The sequence below is a fragment of the Triplophysa rosa genome, linkage group LG3 (assembly GCF_024868665.1).
Source record: "Triplophysa rosa linkage group LG3, Trosa_1v2, whole genome shotgun sequence".
Lineage (NCBI taxonomy): Eukaryota > Metazoa > Chordata > Actinopteri > Cypriniformes > Nemacheilidae > Triplophysa > Triplophysa rosa.
In genome coordinates, this window is record NC_079892.1 from 8118159 (window position 1) to 8146019 (window position 27861).

General features: G+C 36.9%; 4 protein-coding genes across 9 annotated transcripts in view; 2 read left to right on the top strand and 2 right to left on the bottom strand.

Annotated features, from left to right (window-relative positions):
- The window catches only part of LOC130552185 (UPF0235 protein C15orf40 homolog), a 46601-nt gene extending 33806 nt beyond the window's left edge, over positions 1-12795 (bottom strand). Inside the window, exons 1-5 of one of the 4 annotated variants that reach the window (XM_057330353.1) lie at positions 12514-12795; positions 12219-12336; positions 12020-12147; positions 11541-11621; positions 674-929 (exon numbers count right to left, since the gene is read on the bottom strand). In XM_057330353.1, the coding sequence (XP_057186336.1) occupies positions 674-929; positions 11541-11621; positions 12020-12147; positions 12219-12336; positions 12514-12672 (742 nt within the window). In that variant the 5' untranslated portion in view covers positions 12673-12795. Of the gene's footprint in view, positions 1-673; positions 930-4040; positions 4149-9628; positions 11249-11540; positions 11622-12019; positions 12148-12218; positions 12337-12513 lie in introns of those variants that run through there. The other 3 variants (XM_057330358.1, XM_057330357.1, XM_057330354.1) reach the window with 3 other exon arrangements.
- Positions 3230-4376, bottom strand: cart2 (cocaine- and amphetamine-regulated transcript 2). Its single transcript, XM_057330361.1, has 3 exons — positions 4039-4376; positions 3779-3862; positions 3230-3566 (listed from the first exon to the last, which is right to left on the bottom strand). Exons 1-3 carry the CDS (start codon positions 4210-4212, stop codon positions 3459-3461), a joined length of 366 nt encoding a protein of 121 aa, XP_057186344.1. The 5' UTR covers positions 4213-4376; the 3' UTR covers positions 3230-3458.
- A 289-nt stretch (positions 12796-13084) lies between the features above and the next one.
- Positions 13085-22066, top strand: glsl (glutaminase like). Of its 2 annotated transcripts, XM_057330359.1 has the most exons (21): positions 13085-13348; positions 13782-13882; positions 15718-15785; positions 16471-16564; positions 17476-17611; positions 17691-17757; positions 17833-17945; positions 18033-18162; positions 18310-18374; positions 18881-19044; positions 19172-19230; positions 19324-19368; positions 19452-19510; positions 19610-19676; positions 19762-19812; positions 19882-20058; positions 20451-20582; positions 20664-20756; positions 20843-20904; positions 21551-21691; positions 21772-22066. In XM_057330359.1, the coding sequence occupies exons 1-21, from the start codon at positions 13287-13289 to the stop codon at positions 21866-21868; spliced, it is 1983 nt and encodes a 660-aa protein (XP_057186342.1). In that variant the 5' UTR covers positions 13085-13286; the 3' UTR covers positions 21869-22066. The 2 variants fall into 2 exon arrangements, with proteins under 2 accessions (XP_057186342.1, XP_057186343.1); XM_057330360.1 differs by lacking the exons at positions 13085-13348; positions 13782-13882 and adding an exon at positions 16690-16724 and having other exon boundaries at positions 15765-15785.
- Positions 22067-22694: 628 nt separating this feature from the next.
- sh3gl3b (SH3-domain GRB2-like 3b) lies at positions 22695-27617 on the top strand. 2 transcript variants are annotated; one of them, XM_057330168.1, is made up of 11 exons: positions 22695-22952; positions 24575-24643; positions 24754-24826; positions 25169-25312; positions 25409-25542; positions 25630-25788; positions 25881-25984; positions 26073-26188; positions 26275-26307; positions 26410-26484; positions 27051-27617. In XM_057330168.1, the coding sequence occupies exons 1-11, from the start codon at positions 22908-22910 to the stop codon at positions 27254-27256; spliced, it is 1158 nt and encodes a 385-aa protein (XP_057186151.1). In that variant the 5' UTR covers positions 22695-22907; the 3' UTR covers positions 27257-27617. The 2 variants fall into 2 exon arrangements, with proteins under 2 accessions (XP_057186151.1, XP_057186152.1); XM_057330169.1 differs by having other exon boundaries at positions 22915-22952; positions 24806-24826; positions 27051-27615.
- The last annotated feature ends 244 nt before the right edge of the window (positions 27618-27861 follow it).

A 27861-nucleotide genomic window follows, 5' to 3' on the forward strand; every position in this document is an offset into this window, starting at 1 on the left:
TTTAACACCCTTTTATTATGATCATATGATCAAAATTAGTTTTACTTCTTCCATAACAACAAAATAATGTATTTCCCTATAAACTTTACAAATTCATTCATTTCAAATCTCAGATCCTGTTTCTGAGTGCAAATATTACTCTGCAAACCAAATCAACTTGATCACATTAAAATTACGTTTTTTTTTGTTGCGATTTTTAATTGCAAGTCGTAATGAAACGCAACCATTTTACGAGCTGACCAGCAAAACTGCAACTTCATCAATTTTATCCAAACATGCCGTAATCTCACAATTCATGGCGCAGTGCTAAATGCAGACGGCCGAGGTCGCCGCAGTGTGCAGGTTAAATTCAAATGGTTGCATTGGCTCGTATATCGTTCTGGGGACGTAGTCGTAGATATAACAAATCGATAACTAAACGTTGGCTAATAGTGTTGCATCTAGAAACTGTTATTATTTTGTCATTTGGAAGTTGTCGTTTTGCAACGTCGACGCGAGTCTATATTTTAATGCACGCGCCTACAGCAGCAACACATGCACAATATTTTCTTGACTTTTAAACAATACAGAGCTCACAGTCAAACGAAACGAATGCTCAGATCTGTTTTAGCAAATCCTTAGTAAACGTGACTCCTGATGCATTTTATAACGCACAAATACTCGTAAGGCTCACCGCGCTCTATATGTTGTCTGGCGGTCTGTAGCTGGTGCTCTGTCGCGATCTCTCCGATCACGATCAGCATGTAAAAGTTTCCCTGTCTGGAGGTCGGGCCGAGGCGGCGGAGCTGGCCGGGGTGCTGAAGCTCGCGGTCCTCGTCCTCCTCCACCGCTGCGAGCGCACCCCGGGGTGGGATCTCCATGGAAACAGCCCCTCGAACAGACGCCGGGCCCGCAGTTATCTCCATGACAACTGCTGCCACCTGCCCCGGCTGCAAAGTTTAACAGGGAGGGCTCGTGAAACTCTGCGCGCTCTACAGTGGGCGCTATTTACTTGCGCGGGATTGGTCAAAAGACCACACATCTGTGTGATGTCACACCTGACGATGACAAAATTAGATGTAAATACAGAAAAAATCAATAACTGTTTCAAAACACTAGCTGAACTATTCCGGCTTTTATGACACTCACACATACACGCAAACTATAGAGGGGGGCAGACATGTGCAACAAAGTAGGCTATTGCATCAATTTAGACAACTCTGCAACTTAAACTGGAAGGTGTTCGTTTATTCTTAAGAACTGCCTTTATATGGCATGTTTAATTCGTCCTAGCTGTTTTACTTTTGTTTTGAGGCATCCACAGATTAAAAAGAGAGAGAGAGTGTCGGTTAAAAATAGACGGGGGTGAGATTGGCTACCCCCTCAGACAACGAGTTTGCAGCAGCATGTACTTCGCCATTGGCAGTGATTCATCCTTCCCTCAGTCAAATACAAGTGAACACATACTGCCCTCTGCTGACATTTATAGTCAAGTGCAGTGCACTGGTTCTGACGTAAGATATTGACAATAATCATTTGTAATGTTTTTGTCTTAAAGACCGCACTAAGTAACCATAAATACGACGAACTTACAGTATTAAAGCTTTAAACAAAGCAATAAATGAACAACACTGCATCCTCAAACACTTTTTATTTCTCAGGGTATTCTTCAGATACTCATTACCGTTAGGATTTAAAGCTCTGACACTTTGATTGACAAGCCAGATTTTTTGCTGCAAGCCAGTAGCTGCCAAGTTAGATGCTAATGGATCTTGCAATGTTTCTTCTTGCAATATCTTGCAATAAACCTAAGAGCAAATTCCTCACAAATAACCACGTACAGTTGATTAGGTCACGAATCTCACATGTCCTACAGATTTTACTAAAACTTTTTCGCTATCAAGGATTATATTGGTATACGGAGCAAATAACTGATCATAAATGGCAATTTCATCAAATGTACTGAATGTATAGGCTAGCATCATCACCTCACAATTACTGTACTGATTATGTGTCCATTCAATCAACCTCACAATGACCAAGTGATTTTTAGGCATGACCATTACAACTCTCCACAATGACAGAAATCCATTGAAGGCAATTGGGCAAAGAACTGCTGTCTGTCGTCGCGTCATAGCTGTTTTAAAGCCCTGCCTTTCTTTTCATTATGTCTCTAGGGCAACATCAGACCCATTTTTTTTTCAAAATGATGAAATATTGATTCGCAATAGTGTTTTGGGGGTGCAGAATACAGATGTGACATCAGTGACAAAGTCAGGCAATAAGTCTAAAGGCACAAACTAAAGATGAAAACATGATGTGAAAACAGACATAATATCTGACAAATAATTATTAGTTTCATACTAACATCTGTGGGCATCTATTTTGGCCATTCAGAGAGAATACTTTACTTTTTCAGATGTTCCGTTTTAAAAAACAATATCACTTTCCCTTGTTTTAATATTTTGGGTTCCTTTTGAAGACCTCGATAGCATGACTCTGACTTGATTGGCTAATATTGTTCAACACTAGTGTTAGCTCGAGCTAGAAGCAAGTCATTGAAGAAGAGAGGGAGAAAGAGGGCGCACGCGAGAGAAATCAATTCATCATACAGGCAAATGAAAGATATTAAGCTTATCTTGCTATCTTTTCATGGACATGATTCAACATTTAATTTTGCATTTCACAGAATACCTTGTTTAAAGTGCAGCAGAATTTTATGGCGTTTAAAAGTATAACAGTCGGTGCACAATGGCTATTTATATGGTTAGATGACAGTGACGAATGAGAGATGGTTGGTTTTGTATTTGATTTTCACAATTCTGGATGTGGAGGCATGCTAATTACACGTTATTAACAGAAAAGTCATATATGACAGTGGTGACTTATTTAAAACATTAATATGGTAGATCAGACCGAAGGGTAATAGCGAATCATGTAATGCACGGGAGGTTGCGCATTGTTTTCATTTGGCATTCCATTAAAGGGCACACAGTTTAACAGTTCAGGACTTCAATAGTTTGTACAATATTGATTAAGACAGCAGTTTAAAATAATATAGATGACTTTTACTGATAGGCTACATAGTGGAGCTTTATTTTTGGGGCTGCTCTTGACAATTTTGCCAACCCTTTTTTACAGCAATGCGTTGTTAGATATCTTTGAAATAGCTCTCTCGGTGTCTTTTTTATCAAAACAACATGTTGTATTAAGAACGAATAAAAGTAATTGATACACAGACGACTTTACAAAACAAGTTATAATGCACTTTAATGCACGAACAGCATATTAAGTTTACATGACAATAACACATGGTTACATCACATACGTGCTTGATGAACAAGAGATTTACAACTTCTCTCCAGTGTGTTGCCGCACTTAAAAAAATATTAAAATAAATAAAATTGCACAAATTTGTTATATAATGCACGTGCACCCCATCAATCCCAAGCCAACCCATTCCGCAATGTGTTTAACCATCACAAACACTTTAACAAGAAAAAGTTGCAGAACGCCCCGCGCGGGCAGTCGCACATCTTGCCGATTCGAGAGCCTTTTCTGATAGCGCATTGCTCCCCCAAATCACACTGAGAAAACAGAAGAAAGCATGATAACTTGTCATTACAGCATTTGTGTTGTTATAAAAAACTTTATATTTTAGATAAAAGCAAACAATGATTATTGTGGTGTTGTAGTTAAATAAAGACCGTTCATAGAAGAACACCAGTTGACCATGTCTTTAACATAACTAAGCAATACACGCCTATATTTAACACATATGTGAATAACATAAATATACCATGGGAACTTGACCGAATTTCTTCTCCCAAGGAGGAATTCGTTTTGTCTGCAGCTTTTCCAGAACGTCTTGCAGAGCCCCGAGCTGACGTGATAAAGCATTTTTAAAGATGCATTTCAGTCTCCAATCACTTTTCTAAATGTCATTACATATCTATCAAAATAACATTCCATCAGCAAAATCAAACAAAACAGACTAAACAAAATCGTTTACTTATATAATAAATAAAAGTAAAAATAACATACTCATGAATTACTCACAAGCTGTTTTTCACTTGTTAGGTTAGGGTCTTTGGGGTAGAAGTCTCTGATGGCTCTTGTGTCCATTTCAACCTCTACTGGGTCTGGGTCTGGCTCGTTCGCTCTCGCACCTGTAACCAAGCAAAGCAGCACAGCGCACACGGTCATTCGAGTCCACAGACTGGAGCTCTCCATGGTCCTTGTTGAAGGGAGCTTTGGCACCGGAGCGCGCAACGCAGTTATGTCTCAAAGTTTAGGTTCAAATAACCTGCTCAACAGCCTTGCACCCTTTTATGTGCTCAACGATGCATGTTTTTATGTGATGTGATGTCGCCCCGCCTTTACCATTGATTTCTTTCGCACGTAAGCGCGATCATTCATTGCGTAAATCCGCTAGAGACAAGTCATCAAATGCGTTAATTTTGCCCCCGGAATGTACCATTCTTCAACTTTACTAAGGACACATCCGTCGGGGTATTTTGTTTCAGTTATGAGGAAAAGATAAAAATGCAAACACTGGTTGTATAAGCACGTCTACATGCAACGATGTTGACACTTTGGAATACTTTGGAAGACTGGGAAATATGCATGATGGTTTTAATCTAAATGCATAAAATGTGCATTGATACTAAATTATTTTCTTTTTTTAATGTTAAACACGTCTTAGATTAACGTCTGGGTGAAAATGTTTTAAAGCCAATTCAGACTTAAGACTTTTGTAACTCCAAGCAATATCTAAAAATCATCTTAAGACATATCAAACACAAAGATTAAAATACGTTTTTTCAAAACAATTTCGGCATTGTTAATTTTGTACTGCCATTTTGAAAGTTAATTCTACTGACCAATCCAAAATATTGCACACTGTTGCACAGGTGATGTTTAGGTGTAACTGATTGCTGTTGTTATGTGCATATATGGTATAATTATTTCATAAATTAAGGCAGCGTTTTATCTCTTCTAATAACTAGAGTGGTCACACAGAGACCACTTGTTTGTTTCTGTTATTTTACATTTCAATCCCTATAAAAAAAAAACATGCCATTTTAGAGCTCAAATTAGAACAGCATTATAGCATTTTAAAGTTTTTCATGCAATGTATTTCTAGACGATGTGAAGTCCAAGTCTGCTTGTTAGCAATCTGATATTGAGAAAAGCCATCTACAGTCTGAAAGTGTAGACACTCAAGCATGTAAGCATGTCTAGACTCATCTAATCCTTCTTGGAATGTGAATAGGGATTTTTCTCAAGGAGGAAAAAATGAGTTTTCCAATGTAAGGACTTTTTTCTAGGGTTGATGTAATGGGCTATTATTTTTGCCCATCTGTGACGTCACGTGTAGTGGAAATTATTTTGTGGTTGAAGAATGAGCTATTTGTATATCAGCAGATCAAATAATTTCTGCCCAACAACATTCAAATGAACCATCAATTTGGAGAATTTGTCTCACGGTCTGCTTGGTTGCACAGCATCATATGCATTTCTGTAACTAAAATAAGTTTGCTGCAAGCAGTGCCTGTAAACTATGGATTAACTCATGCGAGGCTTGTATCCAAAAGTGTTGTTTTTTAATTCCTCAAAAGGGTCCTTTAACAATGGGTGTGAGGCATATGACGCACTCTCTGTAGCCCTCATTCATATCAAAATATAACTGATCAATTTCTAACACACCATGTCTTTCATCCAAAGAAATCAGCCAATCACCAGGGTCCATATAAAGCTCACAGTCATTGCAAACCCAGACTAGGGTGTTAAGTGACAACGGTCATCGACATGCACAAAATAATATGCTGTGAAAATAATAAGTGAAAAGATTTGTCCCATAACCCCTGTCAATGAGTTCATAAATCAAACAGTGTGGTGAGCAAACTCATTCTTCTCTCCAAACACGACGGGATCGGAAATAGGGGTTAGGGGTGAATGAAAACCATTTTCATGGGTTCACATGTACCTGAAGCCCAATTAAAAATATAAATGTTTCATGACTAAATGTTTGTTTAAAAATGGTTCTTGTATATTACTCTTTCTTCAGTGAAACAAAAAGGAACATATTTTGAGAAATGTCTCAGCAGTTTTGTGTCCATGTCAATAGGGAACAATGTTTGGATCCCAAAATTCTTAAAAAATTCTTTTTTTTAGTCATACAGGTTTGGAATGACATGAGGATTAGTAACTACGAAAAAAAATGTTTTGGGTGAACTATCCCTTTAACGTACATTCAAGTTATACATTTCAACAGTTGGTGCCTTTGGACCAGAACTCATGACATTGGTACCAGTCGCTTGCATCTGGATCTTTTTGTCCAGTATAGGCTAGCAATTCTCCAATTAGCTTAATTGTTGAAGACACATGTTGGCATGAACTCTTAAGTTTAATAAGAAGAAAGGTTGCAATATCCATAGCTTTTCCAGTGTTAAAATCACACAAATCAAAATCTGCCTGTGACATTTGCCTAAGGCCTTGGAAACACGGTGTCTCACAACAAATGAATTGCACAAACCTTCAGCTATTTTTAGCACTGCAGAGAGTTAAGGGGTTTAAAATCTTACCCTTGTTCCACTGCCATGTTCATAGTCTTCGCTATGGGGCATGATTTGATTCCCATTTGTCTCCTTGGGATCCGCTTATGTCTGCCCACGACTGCACGTCTTCCAAAACCTCTGTGTATTTAGCCATGTGCCTCCTCAACTTCCCAAACTTCAGTCCTATAAATTAACCCCCTGCAGGGTGTGACATCCCTCGCTGTTCTTCTGAATTAACCAATCAATCTCTCTTAAAATTACAAAGGAAAGAACTAAAATGAATGTGTAATTATAGGGCGTCAAGTAGAGGGTTCTGCGTTGGTCAACCGGTATTGAGATACTAAAGCAATGCCAAAGTCATGGGTTCAAGTCCAAAGATATGCAAACTGCTAAAATGTTCCTCGAAATCACTGTAAATTGCTCTGGATAAAATGTCAGCTAAATATGAAAATATGAATAAATAAAAAGGATCAAATGCCAAATGAATAAACTTGATCCAGTTTTGAGGAAATCCAGTCTCAGTTCCAGTCCTACTGGTTAAACATGACAGAAAAAAGTAAAAGCAGGAGCAACAAGTTCCTTTGAAACCCAAATGCATAAAGAAAAAACTCATTGAGGCTGGTTTAATATTCCACTAGATATTAATTTGTTAGTGCATCACATCCAGTGTAGCAAAAAGAATAAATCAGTAAGCTATTTCTTAATCATGCATACAAAACAATTCATGTAGGATTATCAAATACTAAGCGGCATTGATTGTGCACAAATTAATCATCGTGTCTGTTTTAAACATGGACTTAATGCATTTTACTTTCACTGTTCTTTCGTTTATCAAAGTGGCAGTCAAAATTAAGCCCTGTAGGAAAAAAATAGGCCCATTGATTTGCCCATTGATCAGAAGGCAACACCTCTGACCGTCTTGTCTCAGAGATGAGTCAAACAAGGTACTTATCAGGTGGAGCACACTCTGGTCGTGTTAAACATCTAATTACATTCGGGTTGAAGGAATCAAATTAACCTCTGAGAGGTGACCACCCTCTCATGGGTCTTTCCCAAACTTTGCACTGTGAGCAATTATCATTTCCTTATCAGAAGGTCATAAGTTATTTAAGCCATTAACACTAATGACAATGTTGCACTTCACTGTATTCCAAGCTGACTTTCTTTTTTCTGTTAGACACGAAAGAAGATATTTTGAGAAATGTCTCAGTGGTTTTGTCTCCATACAATGGAAGTCAATGGAGGCCAATGTTGTTTGGTTACAGACGTTTTTCAAAATATCTTCTTTTGTGTTCCGTAGAAGAATGACATGAGGGTAAATAAATGATGTGATCAAATGACAAAAGGCAAAACCAAAGACCTTCCTGAAGTCTCATGTGAGGTTAAAAATCAGTCTTGCATCCGGTTTTCTAGCAGCTGTGTGTATATTTACAGGCCACAGCAGAGCTGTTGCTCATGTCCCAGGCCTAAGGAGACATGACAGAACACCAGCCTTTGATGCTCACAGGCGCTGAAATTTAAAGGACATGTCACTTACAGCTGTTTCCTACATCTGCCCTATTCCTCATTCTGACAGGCAGACCAACCTCGACAGCAAACGGCCCCCAACAAATTAGATTTTAACTCCGCCCCAAGACTTAACCTGTCATCTTTTTTTGCGTGTTACTTTTCATGTCAGTCGAATGTTTCGAGTGTCACTTGTGAACTTTTTTCTCATAAGCTGCCTCGCTTTGACTGACGTTAATCGATGGTCCTCATTTACTTTGGCAGGAATTTGCATATGCAGAGGATTGGCATGATTAAAGAGGCGAATAACAAGAAATAACGTTTATGAGATCACAGCGAAAACTCTTCATAGGCCACGTTTTAATGATCTCTGAGCTCCTTGGGCTGGCCGTGGACGTCTTGTGACATCATCAGCCTCTGCAAAGCTCTTGTGAAGTCTAAAATACAGTATGCATGTGAAACAGCATTAAAGTACCACATACTTTCTATTTTTCAATTTTTGCTCGTTCTGTTTAAGTTTAATTTTATGTCAAAGCACATTTTTTGAAAACATCCTTGTTTTGTTTTAATCCAATGAGGTCAACAGGTTTGTAATAATTAAACCTAGGGATGAAGTGGATTATTATCCTAGTATGAAAAGCACTGTGGCTATGAGAGGTCCTCACTAATTTATAGCTTCTAAGGTCTCCCTGTATGTGTTAGGAGCCCACTCCAATTTTTTGAAGATGAATCCCTGTAGAGGTCTATCTGTTTTGTGTGGGAGTCATGAAACTTCATTATCTCCTCTTGATGTATGTTTTAGTCCCATATCACCAGTGAATATCACGTGTTCAGGATGTACAGTCCATATATAGACGGTCGGTATATTTAGTGAGTGTGCGAAACACTGCATGCTCAATTAAAAACCTGATGGCATCAATAGGGAGTCAGAGATCATAAAGGTTAATATCACAAAGTGAACTTTCCCAGTTGAACATTTTTCAAAATGGGAAAAATTTGTAAAGAGTTCATGTAAGAGCATTTCTTTAAAGCGAATAAGTGTCGATGGGTCTTACAGTCATGAAGCACAAAGAGAACAGATTTGTGTAAATCACAAAAAAACTAAAATTGCCACGCTTCATTCAATATGGATGGATTTCTAAAGCATTACGCAAAAATTTGTTCTGCCTTATGAATAAAGCCTGGTGATTCTAATGCAGATAATCTTCTTTTTCCTCAAAGAAAGCTCTGGATTCAATTGATATCCAAGTACCGTCATCATAAACAACTAAAGTAGCCGTTTACCCGAGAGAGGAAAGTGTTGTTGTACATCTGGATTGCGTGGTGTAAATAAAACCTTCGATATTAAACTGATCGTATAGATGTACAAGGGTCTCACTTCAACACCAGTTGATCTTAAGGTTCATTTATGTGATAAACATCTTGCTTGTAGAAGAGATTGATCTTGTATAGTACAGGTTACCAGCCTTAGATCTTTAAAAAAAAGATTATAGTAATATTGAACACCAATGCAAACACGGAGACTTCGATTTATGTGTACATTATGTCCTAAATTTTTTGTAGGCAATTTACAGACAATATATTTAAAAGATAAGAACTTGGTTTGCTGAACAATACCATTCACAGCAGGAATTATTTGTTTATCTACAAAATATGGTTCGGAATAACTTGAAAATAACCACCGCTAACAGCTAAGGGCAACTGTTCAATGAAGTAATCCTGCAATTAACTTATGTCATTATGACTTAAACCAACACTGATCCCATTAACAGTTCAGCGTTTAAATCATGACATGTTGCGTGGCTCCATGATTTTTAAATAAGTGGCTTTATGAAAAATTGCTTCAGTAGAGAAACGACCAGTGCACCATGTCATCCCACCCATCTTCATTTAGCTCTAAAAAAGACTTTTCTCCACAATTACTGGAAGAATTTCACCATCCATTGGTTATAAATCATTCACACAGTCTTATAATAACAAAATATGTCTTCATAACTGTGGTAATGACAAAGCAAATCTGTCTAAAATCATCGAGTCACTTAGAGTAAAACTGTCGAAAATGTATTTGTCTCTCGTCTAAAAGCTTCTCTGTGATTTTTCAATAAAAGCAATAAAATCCTCCTGTACAAAGGAAGTTAACAAGCAATGTCACAAATTTGTACCTTAAAGGGATAGTTCACACAAAATAACAGATTTCATCCCCCATTGACCCCCATAGTATTTATTTCCCTATGGCAGTAAATGGGGGATAAGATCTGTTTGGTTACTGATATTCTTCCAAATATCTTTCTTGTGTTCTGCAGAACAAAGAAATGTATACAGGTTTGGAACACCTGAGGGAGAGTAAACGATGAAAGAATTTTCATTTTTGGGTGAGCGATCCAGTATTTCCATCTTAAAACCTGTTGCACAAGTCGATTATTTAATTCTGTAACCATTACCTATAACAGAAATAAGGTCCACATTCACATGAAACCAGAATTACAAATGTAAGACATTCCAAAAGCTGACACTTTTATCAACTAATATGTCATTTGAAATACATTGTTATATGAAAATGAATTGAATGAATATGAATCACATACAATAGCAATTTAATAAGTTCTCTGGGAACAAATAACCAGAGATTTCTATTTATGGAAGGGTTATATTGAAAGACGTTATTAAAGTAGGAGGTTGCAGAGCTATGTCTGCATGATTAAATACAAACATGTTTAAGCTCTCATTGGCTTTTCTTCTCCCCCTCTTCTAATGGTGGGGGTGCAGATTGCCTCAAAACATTGCTTAATATTGAAAGATAGGGGTGTTTGCATCTTCACTTTATCTGAACCCCATTAAGCAATAAAAAACCAAGTAATGCTGTTTCACATCTTATTTTACAATATAACTATTTTTTGTGTTGCTTGCCACGCATATAAAAAGAATCTTATAGCCTGAAGTTAGGCTAATGGCTCCTGTCTATTTTATATTTACTTTGAACACAAATATACACTATTTACATCGGTATACAGTTAAATGTCCAGTTGAAATTTTTCTACATATAGGATGAACAATATAAAAGCACAAAATGGGATTACTAGAATCTGTTGAATAACCCATTTCAAGGCTCTTAGCTTAATAGAAAAGGTCTGATAATCATACTCATTAGGTTCTCCTTAATGAACCCATTTGTCACTGGTGGACCTCAGGTGCTGATGTGGCCACTTTATAAAAACAAGATAATTGCTTTAAACTTTAACATCTAAAAGATAAAAATCCACTACATAATTTCCAAAAGCACAGCATGTTCTATAAAATATTGTCTTTACAATAACAGGTTAAACTGATAATGAAACTGATAATCAGGCAAAAATAATATCATATTTTATTGGATGAATCAGAATATTTAAAACCAAATAAAAAGCTTTTAAAGTGTAAACTGTGACAAAATAACTGTGCACATAGCTTCATGGTTAGTCCATTTTAGTAAAGTCCACAGTAGTATCACCGATTTACCTCCCTTCTCAGTTTCTCCAAAATGTCCTCTTGACTGACACTTGCTGTTACCTTGATCATTTTTTCTCTGGATTTTGAGCCCTGTAGTGACATTGAAACACACATATTCACTTATTCTGTACAGTAAAATAGATACTTTAAGTGATAGTTCACCCAACAATGAAAATTCTGTCATCGTTTACTCACCAAAACCTGTTTGACTTTCTTTCTTCTGCAGAACACAAAAGAAGACATTTTGAAGAATGTTGGTAACACAAAACCGTTGGTCCCCATTGACTTCTGTTGTATGGGCATAAAACCAATGCAAGTCAATGGGGACCAACGGTGTTTGGTTATCAACAACATTCTGTTTTGCAGAAGAAAGTTATACAGGTTTAAAATGAGGGTGAGTAAATAGTGAAAGAAATTTCATTTTTTTGGTTGAGTTATCCCTAATAGATACTCTTTTGCCGTTAATACATAAATGTGTTGGTTCTGACCTTATCTAAAGATATTTCACTCTTCCTCAACTCCAGGACTTTGGATAAATAGCGCAGGAGCTCCGCGTTGGCTTCTCCGTCTTTCGGTGGTGCGGCTATGGCGACCCCCACCGCCTCACTTGAGACATCTGTCACAAAAATAACCATGATGCATTGACTCCTTAGATAAACGGTAGACTAATGCTTAAAAATATCGAACCTGTGATTGCATTTTGTTTGGCACCGGGTTTGGCATGTATTGCGATTGCAATTTCACCGTCTTTGACTTTTTTAACTGGTCCGGGAGGTGTCTCTTGGATTTGAGGGTTGCTTTTTCCCTAGGCCAAAATGATTTGATTTACATTAATCTTATGGAATGACATTTAGTGTGAGTATGGCGGTCAATAACTATAGCAAGAGAATCAAATGAATGTTTTGCTCCTAACACAAGAGGTTATACATTATAGTAATTCATTAAAATATTTAAACTGTATTTAAAATGTAATGGACCCTACCGTTTTGTTCTTTTTAGGCATCGTGCTGTATTTTGAGTAAACACTGGAAGATACAGAACCCCGATATGTGATTTTCCTAACAAGCATGCGACTAAACAGCAGGCGGTGAAAGAGGCTAATCAAATATATTTGTACAAAGTTGAGAGTCTGAGAATGCATGAGCTATTTTTTTAAGAATTAGTTTCTTGTATTTTAAAAGAAGAACATGACTTGGTTTGCTTGAGACAACAGTTGAGTTTACATCTAAAGCGCATGACAAGCATTCAACACAAGCAAATGCGTTTGGAGCATCAAATAGCCGCGCTAAATGCGCAGAACACAGAAAGCCTGGGAAAAAGTAATTTCCTCTCCAGACCTTTTCGTTTTTTTCTTATTTTAAAATCGAATACTCACATCTGTTACGTTTGCTGATATATAATATGTTAAATGTATGTCACTACTTACTGTTATTACATTTCTTTTGTTACTCATTATTATTAGTATTATTTATTTTTAACAGTTGTAGTTACCTTGTAGTAGTAACAATCTTTTTCTTGTCTATCTGATTCTATGGTTTTTGTTGCACGGTGTCCCTTTTGAAACTAACGATCCCTCCTCCAAGTTGCAGTTAAGTTCCTCCTATTTTTATCCAGCTCAAAACCAGCAGTTCACATTGAAACTCCCGGTATGCACATTTGCCAAAGTGTTACATCTGCACAGTCTCTAGATGTTAGACAAAAACATCACTTGGATTTCTTCAAAAGCTCATTGATGATTTACTGTACTAAATCACAATGGAAAGTTGCACCATGGAGAACAACTTAAGCCTAGAAACAGAAGAAAATTCTTATCTCTGGTAAGAACTGCTTAACTCTTAAACATGCAGAAATTGGCTCTTTATGAACCTTCTTCCACTAGTTTAGGAAAATGTTTGGATGAATTGTAGCCTATTTACACTTTAAAAACATAATGTAAAACATTGTAAAACAAACTTGTATTAAGCACTTGGGTATAGGTAAGCTGACAATTGATAGCTGTCTCAGAATTCACACAGGTGTTTCTCACAGCTGGACTGGTTTTCTTGACTAGACTTGTCTTTACAGGGGCACATTTACTTTGATCCCATTTCAGTGTATCCAGAAAACAAATTTCCTTCTCAGAAATCCTCTCTGTAGGATATATTTATGTAGTTTGCAGGTGTTTATTGTGCCCAAACTCAGGATAGCAAGAAATCAAATTTAAATTCTGAACATTTGCATATACTTGCTCAAGCATACTTAAAATTGTAGTTTTCAGAGAACACCATCTTTCAGACGCAAATGGAGAAAACGTTATGGAGGGCTGGATGGAAACAAACTACTGGAGCCAAATAAGGATGACGATGCCGGAGGTACATGCACAAAACACCGCAAGAAAGTATCAATTTGTGTGGCTGCACTTGGTGATTTACAATGACGCTGTCCTCAATTGTGGGTGTCGTGGTGGTGGTATGTGAAAGTGTTTCCATTTTAAACTGATCGTGGGTCATCTCCCACTTCCTAAATCTCAAATCTAACCACTGTGAGAACAACTGCCAAACTGATCTCACATCAGTCACAGGACTAACCTCAGTTTGGGGGTGAATGAAGGGGACAGTTTTGTAGACGTTCTCATTTGACTGGGTTTGTGGTCTGCATCTGGGCTATAAAAATGTGAAAAGGCACTGGGTGTGCTCTGGAAAGAAGTGATGTGGCATTTGTTTTTAGTATGACTGGATAACACATCAGCTATATATAGCCTTACAATACAAAAACCCTGCAGTTACATAGTTTTCTCTTTCCTTGGCATTTGAAATGATAAAAATAAAATACACCAGCAGGAGTGTAAATGTGCAGACTTTTTATTCATCAACGATTGTCTAATGTGACTTTTTGTGAAAAGATTGACTTTTAAGGGGTAGTTTACCCAAAAATGAAAATTCTTTCAACATTTACTCACCCTCTTGACATTTTAAACCTGAATGACTTTCTTTCTTCTGCAAAACACAAAGATATTTTGAAAAATGTTGGTAGTGTAATAGTGTAATTAGATTACTCTCTCCAAAAAGTATTTAATTACGTATTACTTATTACTTTCTACATCCTATCAACCTTGATTAGTTAAGTCATTCAAGGATATACACGAAACAACTCTTATTTCATTCAAATAAATCATATAAAACTACATAAAGATCTCTTATTAACTGACTAAAGTATAACAAATGTGAGAAAGATACATTAATGAATGCATTTTAAAGTTAGACTTTGAATGTTAATGTCAATTCCAGCATTGTAAACATTACACATATTTAGTTCAATTACATCCGAAGTAACTGTAATTAAATTACAGGAAAAAATAAGAGTAATCCCTTACTTTACTTTTTTTTAAGGGAAAATAATTCAATTACAGTAACTAATTACTTAGTAAAGTTACACCAAACACTGCACACAATACACAATGTTACAGAGAAGCTTTACAAAAATGGTTCCTTAATGCCCCACAATGACCAAGCTAAAGGTGACTCCAGCAAGGAACAACTTAGAAAGTGATGGATTGCATTCAAATGTGCCCTGACTTTGGTAAACCGTATTTGTTTTGTGTGGTCTTCCATTAAAAGAAACCTGATTCTGTTACTTTCACCCTAAGGCGAGCTGTGGGTGGCGGTTGGGGTTCTGTCTGCGTAACTTTGTCTGGTTTGTACCACCCTAGCTGAACAGAAATAAACTTTATGAGTTGAAACTGTCTTTTATGTTTTTTAAAGATCAATTACAATACTTAGAAATTAAGATTTCTCAAAACTCTGCAAAGTGCAGCTGCTCCAAAAGCCTTTTAAATAATTTCAGAAAAATCTATAATTTGCTACATAATAAACATTTTTGGTATTTTGGATCGAACTTTCAGAGTTAAAAAAAAAGGATTACAACTGCCCTATCCACAGCATGGTGGTTTCATATGTTAAAGCTCTCAACTCCAAAAATGTTGCGTTTTCTGAGGTTTCGGGCAGAAAGGACAACACAAACAAGAACTTAAACGTAGTGTCCTAGATTCTAAAATAGCCCTATAAACATTCCTTGCTGAGGCAATGCTTAACTTACTTATTTTGTACTTGCAAATAAGCATTAATCTTAATCTTCAAACCTCTCTCAAGAGTCCGCAAAGGAGGATTTCTCTCACCCTAAATGTGTATTCTCTCCCCCGCTCATTCAGAGAACGGAGAGATGAAAGATACCCTCCCAAAGAGGAATGCCAACCATGTCATTTTGACAGGATCTCAGGTACGTGCTCCGTCCTGCATCGCTCCCATAGCCACTCCCACTCGTGCATAATTCATTATAAAGCAAACCTGGGGGCTGGAACAAAAATCACAACCATTATGAAAAAGTCCAACCAGTATATTTATCAGCATCTGTTTCAATGCACCTCAATCAAAAATGAAGCTTATAAAGAATACATGAGAAGATGACATTTCCAGAAGTGTTTTTAATCACAGTACAGTTGGACATAAAAGACACATTGTGTGCACTTCTGGATTAATTTAGCATAACATGTCCGAACAAAAAGCAATAAGGACTTGACCCTCCCCTGTAATACAACCTCACCCCTCCAGGCGTTGTTACTGGCGTTGTCAGCTGACATGTTGACATGAGAAAGTAATATGTCTCCCTGCAGTATGTCTCCCTGCGGTGCTAAGTACCTGCAATTAGTTAGACATCAAAGACACGTCTGGCACCGACATTAATTATTACCGTGTATATTGTATTTCATCATGCTTCAAAAGCACCTGGATAAGCACATTCAATCATAGCATGAAAGTTAGTTCTATTTTAGTAAACGCATAAATAAGAAAGTACCATAAAATAACAAAGTCTGAATAGCCCACATTAATTCGCCCGTGTTTTTATATGAAGTATATAGCCCTATATATAGATAACTATTCAATGCGTTGTTTTCTGTTACCAGGAAACAAAAACAGCAGGGAACATCGCACAAATCGTGCCACGAAATACCTTTCCATCCCAGAGGCCAGCCAAATATGTTCCCTCAGGATCCAAAGGTGAGAAGAGCAAAGCAAAACAATATGTGCAGTAATCTGCTGCACAGCACACGTCTGCTACTGTTCGTTCCCTTTTAACTTAATGTACCTTTGTACTTTTGCTTCCTTTTGTTAAAATATTACAGTGATTGCAGTGCAGCCTTTTTCCTAAAACATTAAGGTTAGGTTTTTTTTAACTCATATTAAGCTTCCAAACCACTTAATTCACTTAATGCGCTTCATTCAAACTTATCTCTGCTGAAAAATATCATTATGAAGCACTAGCCTTTTCCATTAAAACCATTAAAAAGTTAATTTTGGGCATTATTCCAATATGATTTAATGGTGTTCTATTGGTTCCCATCTGCCAGATAACATCCCACCAATAGAATCCATCACATGCCAGTATGACACGTTATAGTTTCCATTCAAACCAATACAATATATTATAACCATTAAATCTATTAAAGAGATAGTTCACCCAAAATGAAAATTCTGTTATCATACTCACCCTCTTGTCATTAAAAACAGTATGACTTTCTTTCTTCCGCATAACACAAAAGAAGATATTGCGAAGAAAGATGGTAACCGAACAGCATCGGCAACCATTCACTTCGATTGTATAGACACAAAACCACTGCAAGTGAATGGGGGCCAGTTAACAACATTCTTCGAAATTTCTTCTTTTGTGTTCTGCCGAAGAAAGAAAGTCATACAGGTTTGAAGTGACAAGAGGGTGAGTAAATGATGACAGAATTTAAATTTGTGGGTGAACTATCACTTTAAATTTTCTATTGTGTTTTAGGCAGGGTTCTATTGTGTTTTTGTTTTTTTTGCAGGGATGTGAAGATAAGTTTTGCTGATAAAGGTTTCTTTAACTTCATATTTTTTAGCTGAATACATTAAAATGTATTAAGTATTCTGTTCCCAAGGTTTGTCATCCTTCATGAGCGCGAGCAATGGAGTTGTAAAACAGACAGCACCAGAGCCGGACAAACTTAACTCCTGCCAACCATGGCAAAACTCTGGCCGACAAGAAGCAATGCAAGGTCATTTCAAGAAAAAAGTGTGAGTCTGACAAGTACAAATAAAAATGGCTACTTTTCATACTCATTTTGACTTTATACTGTTTATTGTCCACCAAAAGGGCTGCTGATGTTCTGTTCGATAGCTTTGCTTCTGGTGGAAGAGTCAGTGCCAATCAGTTTTTTGAGGTACTCAAAATACTTCATGAACAGCTAAAATAACTCCAATATGTGAAGTTACATAAACTGTCTGTTCTTTGACAGGCCCTGTGGAGCTCAGGAATCATCCGAACAGACCCGCGGATTAAAGACTGCTACAGTCTGATGCGCAAGCTGCAGGAATCAGACGGAGCCGTTGACAGAAGCACCTTTCATAGGTCAGACAGGATTTTCTGAGCTGCACATTTTATCCACGTTAATACAGAAATGCCTCTGTTGCTAATATGCTTGAATGTTTTTGGCAGGTGCGTGACCGGCTTTGTGTCTTTTATTTTAAAAGCATTGCAGGGAAGATTTGTTATACCAGATTTCTCAACCTTTACGGAGGAAACGCAGAAGTTATTTATTAAATGCAAGCAGCTGTCTTCTGTAAAGGTGTGTCAAATATGTTTCCGTTGGTGTTGCTTTTAGAGATGCTCGGAGATGCACTTATTGGATGCACTTATAGATGCTTATTTTCTAATTGATGCTTTCTGCCAAATATCACGAAATGACTCATATCCTGTGTGTCTCTTAAAACAGGAAAAAGAGGATCTCAAAGGAGGCATGAAATGGGGGATTTCAATCTGCACAGTGGATGGGCAGAGGTATTTATTTATTTTCCATATTAAAAGAAATACGCCCCAAAATGAAAATTCTGTCATCATTTACTAACCCTCTTTTCATTTCAAATCTGTATGACTTTCTTTCTTCTGCAGAAGATATTTTGAAGAATGTCGGTAACTGAACCCTGGCGGTACCCATTCACTTGCGTTGGTTTTGTGTCCACGCAATAGAAGTCAATGGGTACCGCCGCGGTTCGGTTACCAACATTCTTCAAAATAACTTCTGTGTTCTGCAGAAGAAAGAAAGTCATACAGGTTTGAAATGACAAGAGGGTGAGTAAATAATGTCAGAATTTTCATTTTTGGGTGAACTATCACTTTAACATTAGTCCAGTTTAATGAATTTGATCAGAGGTCTTTCTTTACCACAGCAAAAATGTTAACATACTCCATATAAACAATATGACTATGTCATATCTACAACAAATACAATTCCTTTTCCAAGTAAATGTGATGCTCTTGTTTTTTTTTTTGGTACCCTGGCCTAGACTTTCCTTAGGAGACTGGGCGGAACCTTGTGTCCTCGGAGAGATATCCTGGCCTCTCATATACGGCCTCGCAGTGGACCAGCATGGAGCCGACTATGTGCACAGATTTGTTGGGATGGAGGAATACTCCAAATATGAGTCACCATTCACCCTGACCAAGCAAGGTAAGGTCAGTCAGTTCAATCCACATATTCCAGTTCCATGATTTACTTCTGATTGTAGACTTGAATAGTTTGATCCACATTTTAAAAAGTTTGGGCTTTACCAAACATAACATGTTTTTGTTTGCAGGTGTACCTCATAGTCCACTTATAGAGACAGGTGCCATCATCAGCACATCTTTATTACAGGTAGACTGTGTGAACAGCTCAAATCAACAACAACAACAAAAATGACTTTCACTAACTTTTATATTGACAGGTGTTGTTTTTTTCCTAAAACAGCTGTCAAGCAGACCCATCACTGAAGAAGAAGAAAAATACGAGTCTGTAAGCTTAACTTTAATCATCATCAACGTTTGTTTAAATAAAAAAGAAAACAATCAGCCCCATCTCAAACCGTTCTCACACAGGTTTTGAATATCATCAGGAGACTGTGTAACAAAGAGCATGCCAGCTTAAACTGCACGAGGTAATTTTTCCAAATTGTTGTTTATATGAGAAATTGATTTCCAGATTGATTTTGTGCCATCCTGTGTGTATTTGATGGTGATTGTAAATGCCGTTTCAGTTATCAAAGTCTGCGAAAGGACATTATTCGCCTTCATGCGCTTTCATTTTACTTGCAAGAGAAGAAAGTAAGGATGATTCAGTGTGCGATTGTTTTTTCTAAATTACAAAGAATCTTACTAACTTACCTGCTTTTGATTTACAATATTTCAGTGCTTTCCTGAAGGTGTGGGAATCAACTCAACATTGGATTTACTATTACAGGTAACTTTAGGAAGGAGATTTTTGATACAGGAGAATTCATTTTGAGTTTTAATTTGGCACACGTCTCAGTGTTTATCGACAGAAGTCACCTGCGAGTCTGGTGCAGCTCTGGCGGCGACTCTAGCCAATGGCGGCCTGTGTCCGCTTTCAGGTGACCAAGTACTGTCCCCACCTGCTGTCCGCTGTACCCTTTCCATGATGCAGGTGGCTGGCATGAATGATTACTCCAGAGCTTTTCATTTCAGGGTGAGCTGGAATTGCAGAAGTAGTTTGTGACTAAGCTGGTAAATAATGAGTCATATTCGTTTGATGCATTTGGGGGTTTAGGAGCAGTTCCTTTTCATTTCCGCACAACTACTGTTAAAATTCATCTCTTATTTGGAGAGGATTTTTAGGAGTTTTATGAAATGAATTAAATTGCTTGCCACATGATTACACATTAACAAAACTGGTAATGATGTTCAGTAATGAAGTGTGAATTTAAGAATTTAAATGCTTGTTAGATTTATGTATTCCCCTACCGCCCTCTAATGGTGAGAATGCAGATTTCTGTATAGTATCTCCATAAAGAGATTTCTTCATTTTTAAATGAACAAAGTGAATTCTGTGAAAACTTTATTTGTCATTTGGTAATGTAGACGTCTGTGCCGGCCAAGTCGAGTCAGTCTGGTGTTGTGCTGTTAGTGATTCCTGGAGTCCTGGGACTCATGTGTTGGTCACCCGGGCTGGACTCTAATAGGAATTCTTGGAGGGGTGTCCATTTCTGCGAGGTAAACACTGCTTAGATTCAAAGATGCAAGTTAGGCTTGATTTGCCAGAATAGTGACTAATAATTGTCTGTTTCGTCAAAGGAGCTGGTGTCAACCTTCCAGCTGCACAGTTTTGACATCAAGACTTCTTTCAGGCAGATGTTGTCCTACAGACAGTGGAAGGTGGAGTCAGAGGTCTGGCTAGATGTTTCAGAACTTTAACAATAAATGATTTTTTTGTACTGTTAGATACATTAAGAGGTTTGTCTTTTGAATTACAGGGATACCAAATCATGAATGTTCTCTTGGCTGCTTACAGAGGAGATATAGTGTCTTTGCGCAGGTAGGGTTGCCCAGATGCATAACGCTGCTGTCCTTCAGCATTGATCTCCATATTTCGTAATTTATTTTTTGCCATAAATCTTTATTATTAGTCACCGTTTATGTTTGTCACTGGCTTTTGCAAATATCTAACCAATGCAAGTAATAAAAAAAACGTGCTTGTCATTTTTGACAACACAGTATTTAAACATTTAAAAAGTACAGTGTTTTTTCCATTTCCTGAAAAACTGTGAATTTGGACATCTTAGATTTCGGAAGGACAGCGGTGATAAATTACTGTATAATATACTTTCTCATTAGAGAACAGTTGCGAAATGTGTCACGCTGGTTTTTTTTTATTATTTGCTCTACATTTAGATACAGTACTTTGTATTAAATATCTGTGGAATAGCAATGGATATTAATTTCATAACACAATGTAACACATTTTTTGAAAAGTTGTGATTCGATTTAATTTTTGCTATTTATTTTTGAAGTTTAACATGCTGAATACGAAAATCACATTCATTTTTTCACATTCATTTATTTGCCCACAGAATCATACAACAGGAAATGTAACACTGAATTAAATAAATTTCCGTAAAAAACAATTATGGAAAGCTATATCAAAAACAAATTCTTATGCAGACTTAATTCCTCTCTTAAAGGTACCTTCTCTCAGGGGCAGATGCGAATGCTGTGGATTATGATGGACGATCTGCGCTGCACGTCGCCGCTTCAGAGGGACATCTGGACATCATCAAGTTCCTGGTGGAGAATGCAGGTGCAAACTGCACACTTAAAGACAGGTAATATTGAAGTTATCAATGTTAATCATGTAGCAGATACATCAGGACTAACCTATGCTTTGGCGTGTTGATATTCACAGGTGGGGTAACACAGCCTTACAAGAGGCCGTGAGATGCAATCAAGACCCTGCCATCCAGCTTCTAAGGAAATACAAAGATTATGAAGAGAGTTTGTGATGCCTACATTTAGCCTTGATATTTACATTTTAGGTACACATGACTAATTATATGAATGAAGAGGAGGTTATAAAGAGCAAAGGCTTTATGGAAAACATTAGTCATTATTGTGTATTCTGCTGGCAACAGTCCCAGTTAACCACTCGCTGCTTATTGGGAATGACTGAATGAAACTTTGTTTCTTTAATAAATGCTTATACAGAAAGAATATGCTTACTGATTCAACAGACGTTCATATTCAGACATTCTGCTAAACATCTTCCGTAAATTTTTCATCAAAAAAATCATTTCAGGTAAACTGTTGCTTTAAATTATAGTAGCGGGGCAAAGGTCATGGGCTTGATTCCTATAAGGAACAACTTTTGATAAAATGTTAACCTTAAGCACTGTGTATTGCTTTTAAATGGACAGTTGACAAAAAAAGAATTCTGAAAATAATATTTTCACCCTCATGTCATTTACAATCTGTACATGAATCTTTCTTCTTTGGAACACAAAAGAAGATATTTTGAGAAATGTCTCATTTTGTGTCCATCCAATGAAAGTCATTGGGGTCCAATGTTGTTTGGCTACCAACATTCTTCAAAATATCTTCTTTGCAGGGTTAAAATAACACTAAGCAGAGTATACTAAATAATACATTTTCTTTTCTATTTTCCTATTTTTTGAGTGAACCACCACTTTAAAGTTATGATATTGCGTAAATGTAGGCATGTTTCCATATATAGACTAGTTATCTGGGGAAGCACAACTTTACACTGTCCTATATCTTCAAACCGACCTCTGGATCACCTCTAGCACTCACGCATGTGAAATTCCTGCAGTAGACACATTACATTAACCGATGAGTGCCCTCTAGGATCCTGCAGGATCTCAGCACAGCCCCACCAATCAAATCTGGCCGATGTCCCAAGGTGCAAAATAACTGTTTACATTGCGACGGTTGGAAGAGGGCGGAGAGCTCCGGGACTCACGCGCCGAGATTGAACCGTCCTGACACCCATGTTGACGTTCAACATTTAAGGAGACAAAGGGGAGGATGTCAGTTGCCGGACTGAAGAAACAGTTTCACAAAGCGAGTCAGGTAACGTGAAGCTTTCGTCCGACGACGCGAACAAGATTCGTTTCACACTGATCGAGTCGTTTCTGTAAAGGGATATAGAAGTGAAAGCGGACGTTGGTTTATTTCGCACTTTTAAATGCTATTGTAACCGCGTGGATATTGTAACGTGTATGCGTCACTGTTCTGGGTGAAAACGGTCTACGGGTTTCAGTATCTGGAGACACTGTGGCCAACCATAACATGATGCGATGTCCCACTTGCTTTCGTTTTTTATTTTTATCGTTCAGAAACATCATGCAAGGACACAAACACGAGACATTAAATATAAGTGTATACAGTTACATATAAGTTAAAAGTTAAGTGTACTTGTTTTGTTCTTGTTAAAATGAAAAACTTAAATTAAGGTGTGTTTAAATGTAATTTCTTTCCGCGAAATTATACATTGCTTTATTTTAATAAAAGGACACGTTAGTTTGGCGGATGGATTACAATTTGTATAGTTTTACTCCAAATATCGCGGGTAAACTATGGGTACACACTGATCATAGTAAATGTGCGTTTGCTTTGGTTTTACTACAATACAAATACAATTGTTAAACTGTGATATGATAGTAAAATCATAGTTATTTGTGTCCCACACTGCAGGTTTTCTCTCACCTTGTGCTGCTGTGTGAGTGAGTGTTGAGTTACTGCAGAGGTTTCAGTTTGAGACACGTGCACGTGCACAGGGGTGTTGTCTGTTTCTCGGACACAAAGTCCACCAACTATCTTATCTGTTCATATCGAGTTTATTATGCATTGTAAATTCTCCTGAAATCTCCACCACAGCCCGACCCAGTCTCAAGTTTTGGACTTCAAAGTTTCCAAGTCAATGTACGTTTATTCGAAAAGCGTCCAGGGTCACATTTGTAGTTTCTCGGTGGCAGTATGAATCTTCAAGTGTTGTGGAAGCACTGGCCAAGAGTTTGTCTTGTAAACTAGAGGAAACAGATGCTCAATGTGTTAAAAATGTAAGGCCGGTGGATTTCCTGGTTTTGTTTAGGGATGTAGACATCTCTGGTTCAATTGTATTGTGTTGTGATTGAGCAACCACATATTATCATGTACACGTAAAAATGTTCAACCATCATTGTTTAACCTTTACAGAAACTACAATCCAACCTTTTCTTTATAGTCAGTTATGTAAATTATTGTTATATGAAAAATACATAATGGAATTAAAGTTTTTGATTCACCCCTACAAATTATGGTCAGCTGATCCTGACTTTAAAGGGATAGTTTACTCACATTTACTCACCCTCAACCTGTATTAATTTCTTTTTTGTTGTTAAACACAAAATAAGATATTATGAACAATGTGGGAAACCAAACAGTTCTATTCTTTTACTGGTAGTCAATAGTGGCCCAGAACTTTTTGTTCACAAACATTTTTCCAAATATCTTTCTTTGTGTTAAGCAGAATAACACAAATATTTATACAGGTCTGAAACAATTTTAGGAACTTTAGTAAATGATGACATAATTGTAATTTTTGGGTGAACTATTCATTAGAGTTCCATACCAAACAATTATGTTTCTATAAAATTCTTAAAAAGCTCAAATGATTCTCCTTTGTTTTATTTAAATCTAAGTTATCTTTACAGTTGTTACAGGAAAAACTCAATGGGGTAGAGGGAACAAAGCTGGATGAGGAATTCCTCATTATGGAAAGGGTATGAATATTATTCTCAACAAAATAATTTAAAACTTTGATTTGATATAATTGAGATCTGGTGCATCAAAGCTTTGTGTTTTTGTTATTTTATTGATTGCTCCACTGTAGAAAACTGACATTACCCACAAATTGATTCTTGACCTTGTTCCAAAAACTATAGGATATCTTCAGCCCAATCCAGGTATGAGTCAATATTTTATTTTTTAAGATCCCATAAAATAGTTTTTTTAAGTCAGTTTCCATTGCTGTATTTTTTTGTGCTGCATTTTTACAAAATTACATGTCACAGCCTAGAAACAAGACGTGCTATTTGGTATATAAAAAGCATGCTATTTGACAAATGCCAGTAGGTTCTGAGTCATCAGTATTTGTTGTCTGTTTTTCTGGAAGAGAAAGATTTTAAATGTGTTTATCTGCTAAGTTCAGTTAAGAGTGCATATGCATTTAAATGGGAAGAAACATGGACTATATGCCACATAATAAAAAAAATTTTAGTTTGATTTTCTTTTCTCTTGACTTATAGCATACAGAGCAAAACTCAGCATGCTCAACACAGTCTCCAAAATCCGTGGAAAGGTAAAAACTGTTGGCTATCCACAGACAGAGGACATTCTGGGAGATTGCATGCTGCATTATGGCAGCGAGCTTGGAGCTGCATCTGGATTTGGTACGTTCGACACAATAAATAAAACAATGGAAATATTATTTTACACTAGCAATAGAACGTAAGTAGTTATTTAGACAGATTTTTGTACAATTTCAGGTTTTGCTTTAACTGAAATGGGGGAGGCACTGAAACAAGTATCCCAGGCAAAGGACAGTATGGATGGCAGAGTGAAGCAAACCTTTATTGATCCTCTGCAATCGATACAGGACAATGAGCTGAAGGAAATTAGGGTCAGTCTTGCATATAATGTAATTAAAATGGCAAAGTGTTCGGTTTGTTGATGAACATAGTTTTAATGCTTTCTTTCTGTTTGTTAGTACCATCTGAGAAAGCTCGAAGGTCGGCGTCTTGACTTCGATTACAAGAAGAGGCGTAAAGGAAATATTGCAAACACAGAGATTAAGAAGGCATTCGATAAATTTGAAGAATCTAAGGATTTGGCAGAGAGTAGCATGTTTAATCTTCTACAAAAGGATGTATGCAAAACATCACATTCTGTTTTTCTTTATCCACCAATCACAGATCATAACACAAACGGTACATAATCACATTGTATATGGCATTGTAGGAAGAACAGATGCAGTATCTCTCAGGCTTCATCTCAGCAGTTATAGACTACCACCAACAATCTTGCCAGATACTAGAAAATCTCAGGAGCAGCCTGCAGACCAGGCCAGAATTATGAGCTCATTATAGACCTCATATTATTGCAGTTCTAACATGTTTCATCTGATTTCATCTTACTGTTTCCGTGTTATAGAATAACAGATGCAAGCAATCAACCCAAAAGGGAATTTGCATCGAAATCAGTTGCAAGCACAATGTGCTACACAGATATTTATGGATTCTCCAACTGCTCACCAGGACAGTCGTCAGGTGTTTCATTTTTCTCTTAGTTATATGATCACATTTAATATCGACCGTTCATGACGTTTCTGAATTCTGTGTATTATGTGCAACAGGGACAGAGATCACTGAAGCCTTGAGTGAAAAATGTAAGTCATAATCACATGGTATACACATTCTTACCCTATCCCACACAGAAATTTATTAGATAGTTGGACGTTTCCCAGCTAATGTCTCTTGATGGTTGCCAGATGCTCCTGTTGTGGTTCACTCTCCTGACAAGGCAGTTATCAAAACTCAAACTACACAGAATCCAACCAGCAACTGTGAGTTAACGCTTTTGACTATAAGCAGATGTAAAAATGACTGTCCCATATGAGGATGTATATATAAAGTGATGTCTAAAGAGTGTTAAAACGCTTTTATTTTCTAATTTTATTGATTTTTAATTGCAAATAAAATCATATTATTAGCATAAAACATATTATTAAAACGTAGTATTATATAATATAAAACATAATGTTTTTGCTAGTAAAGGAGTAGTTCACCTTCAAAATGAAAGTTCTGTCATCATTTACTCACCCTCTTGTCATTTCAAACCTGTATGACTTTCTTTCTTCTGCAGAATACAAAAGAAGATATTTTGAAAAATGTTGGTAACAGAACAGCACAGCACCCCATTCACTTCTATTGTAACCAATGCAAGTGAATGGGGGGCTGTTAACAACATTCTTCAAAATATCTTTGTTTGTGTTCTGCGGAAGGAAGTAAGTCATACAGGTTTAAAATGACAAGAGCGTTAGTAAATGATGACAGAATTTTCCTTTTGAATGTGATCTACTCCTTTAAGAAAAGTGCCATATAAATACAATCTCTTTTTTATGTTTACTAGATCACAGCAGCCCCCCTTTTGATCAGCCCTGCTGTCGGGCACTTTACGCTTTCCAGCCAGAAAACCAAGGAGAGCTGTGTTTTAAGGGAGGTGACATCATCATCCTGACCAGCCAGGTAGATGAGAACTGGTTTGAGGGTATGCTCAGCGGGAAGTCTGGCTTCTTTCCTATAAACTACGTCAAAGTGCTTGTACCTTTGCCATAGTAACAGCGGGAACGTACTTCAGCTGGACAGCATGAACTCTTCCGGTTTTTGGAGAAACTTTAAGTTTTTGTTGAAGGTTAATATATGACGCTTACCTGAGCCTATGCTGTATTATCCATCACTATGCAAAAATCATGTACCTCACCTTGTCTTTCTTTACTATGTTTTGTTGATAATCTAAGGATGCAATATACTGTACTTAGGAGCTGCATAAATGTGCTGCTTTATTAAATGTATTTTATAGGCCTAAATATCTGAAATATGTTAAATTTTAATGTGATTAAATAGATTTCAGTGTATTATAGTTATGGGTTAAAACCTGTGTATATTTTTGTCTTTTTAACCGCTTTTAAAGTCTTAGTATTTCTTGCAGAATTGTTTATTTTGCACTTGCTCGTTTTTTAATAAATCCAAGCATACTGAAAATGTACTGATGTATTTGTTATATCCTGTTATCATAAATAATATAAATATATATTCCCACTACCATAAATAATATACATATATATTCCCACTATGAATAAGTTTATCTCATAAACCACATAATACTTCTCATACTATTCTCCTACTGGAGCGGCGTTGCTGTATTTCCGAACGACTCATTT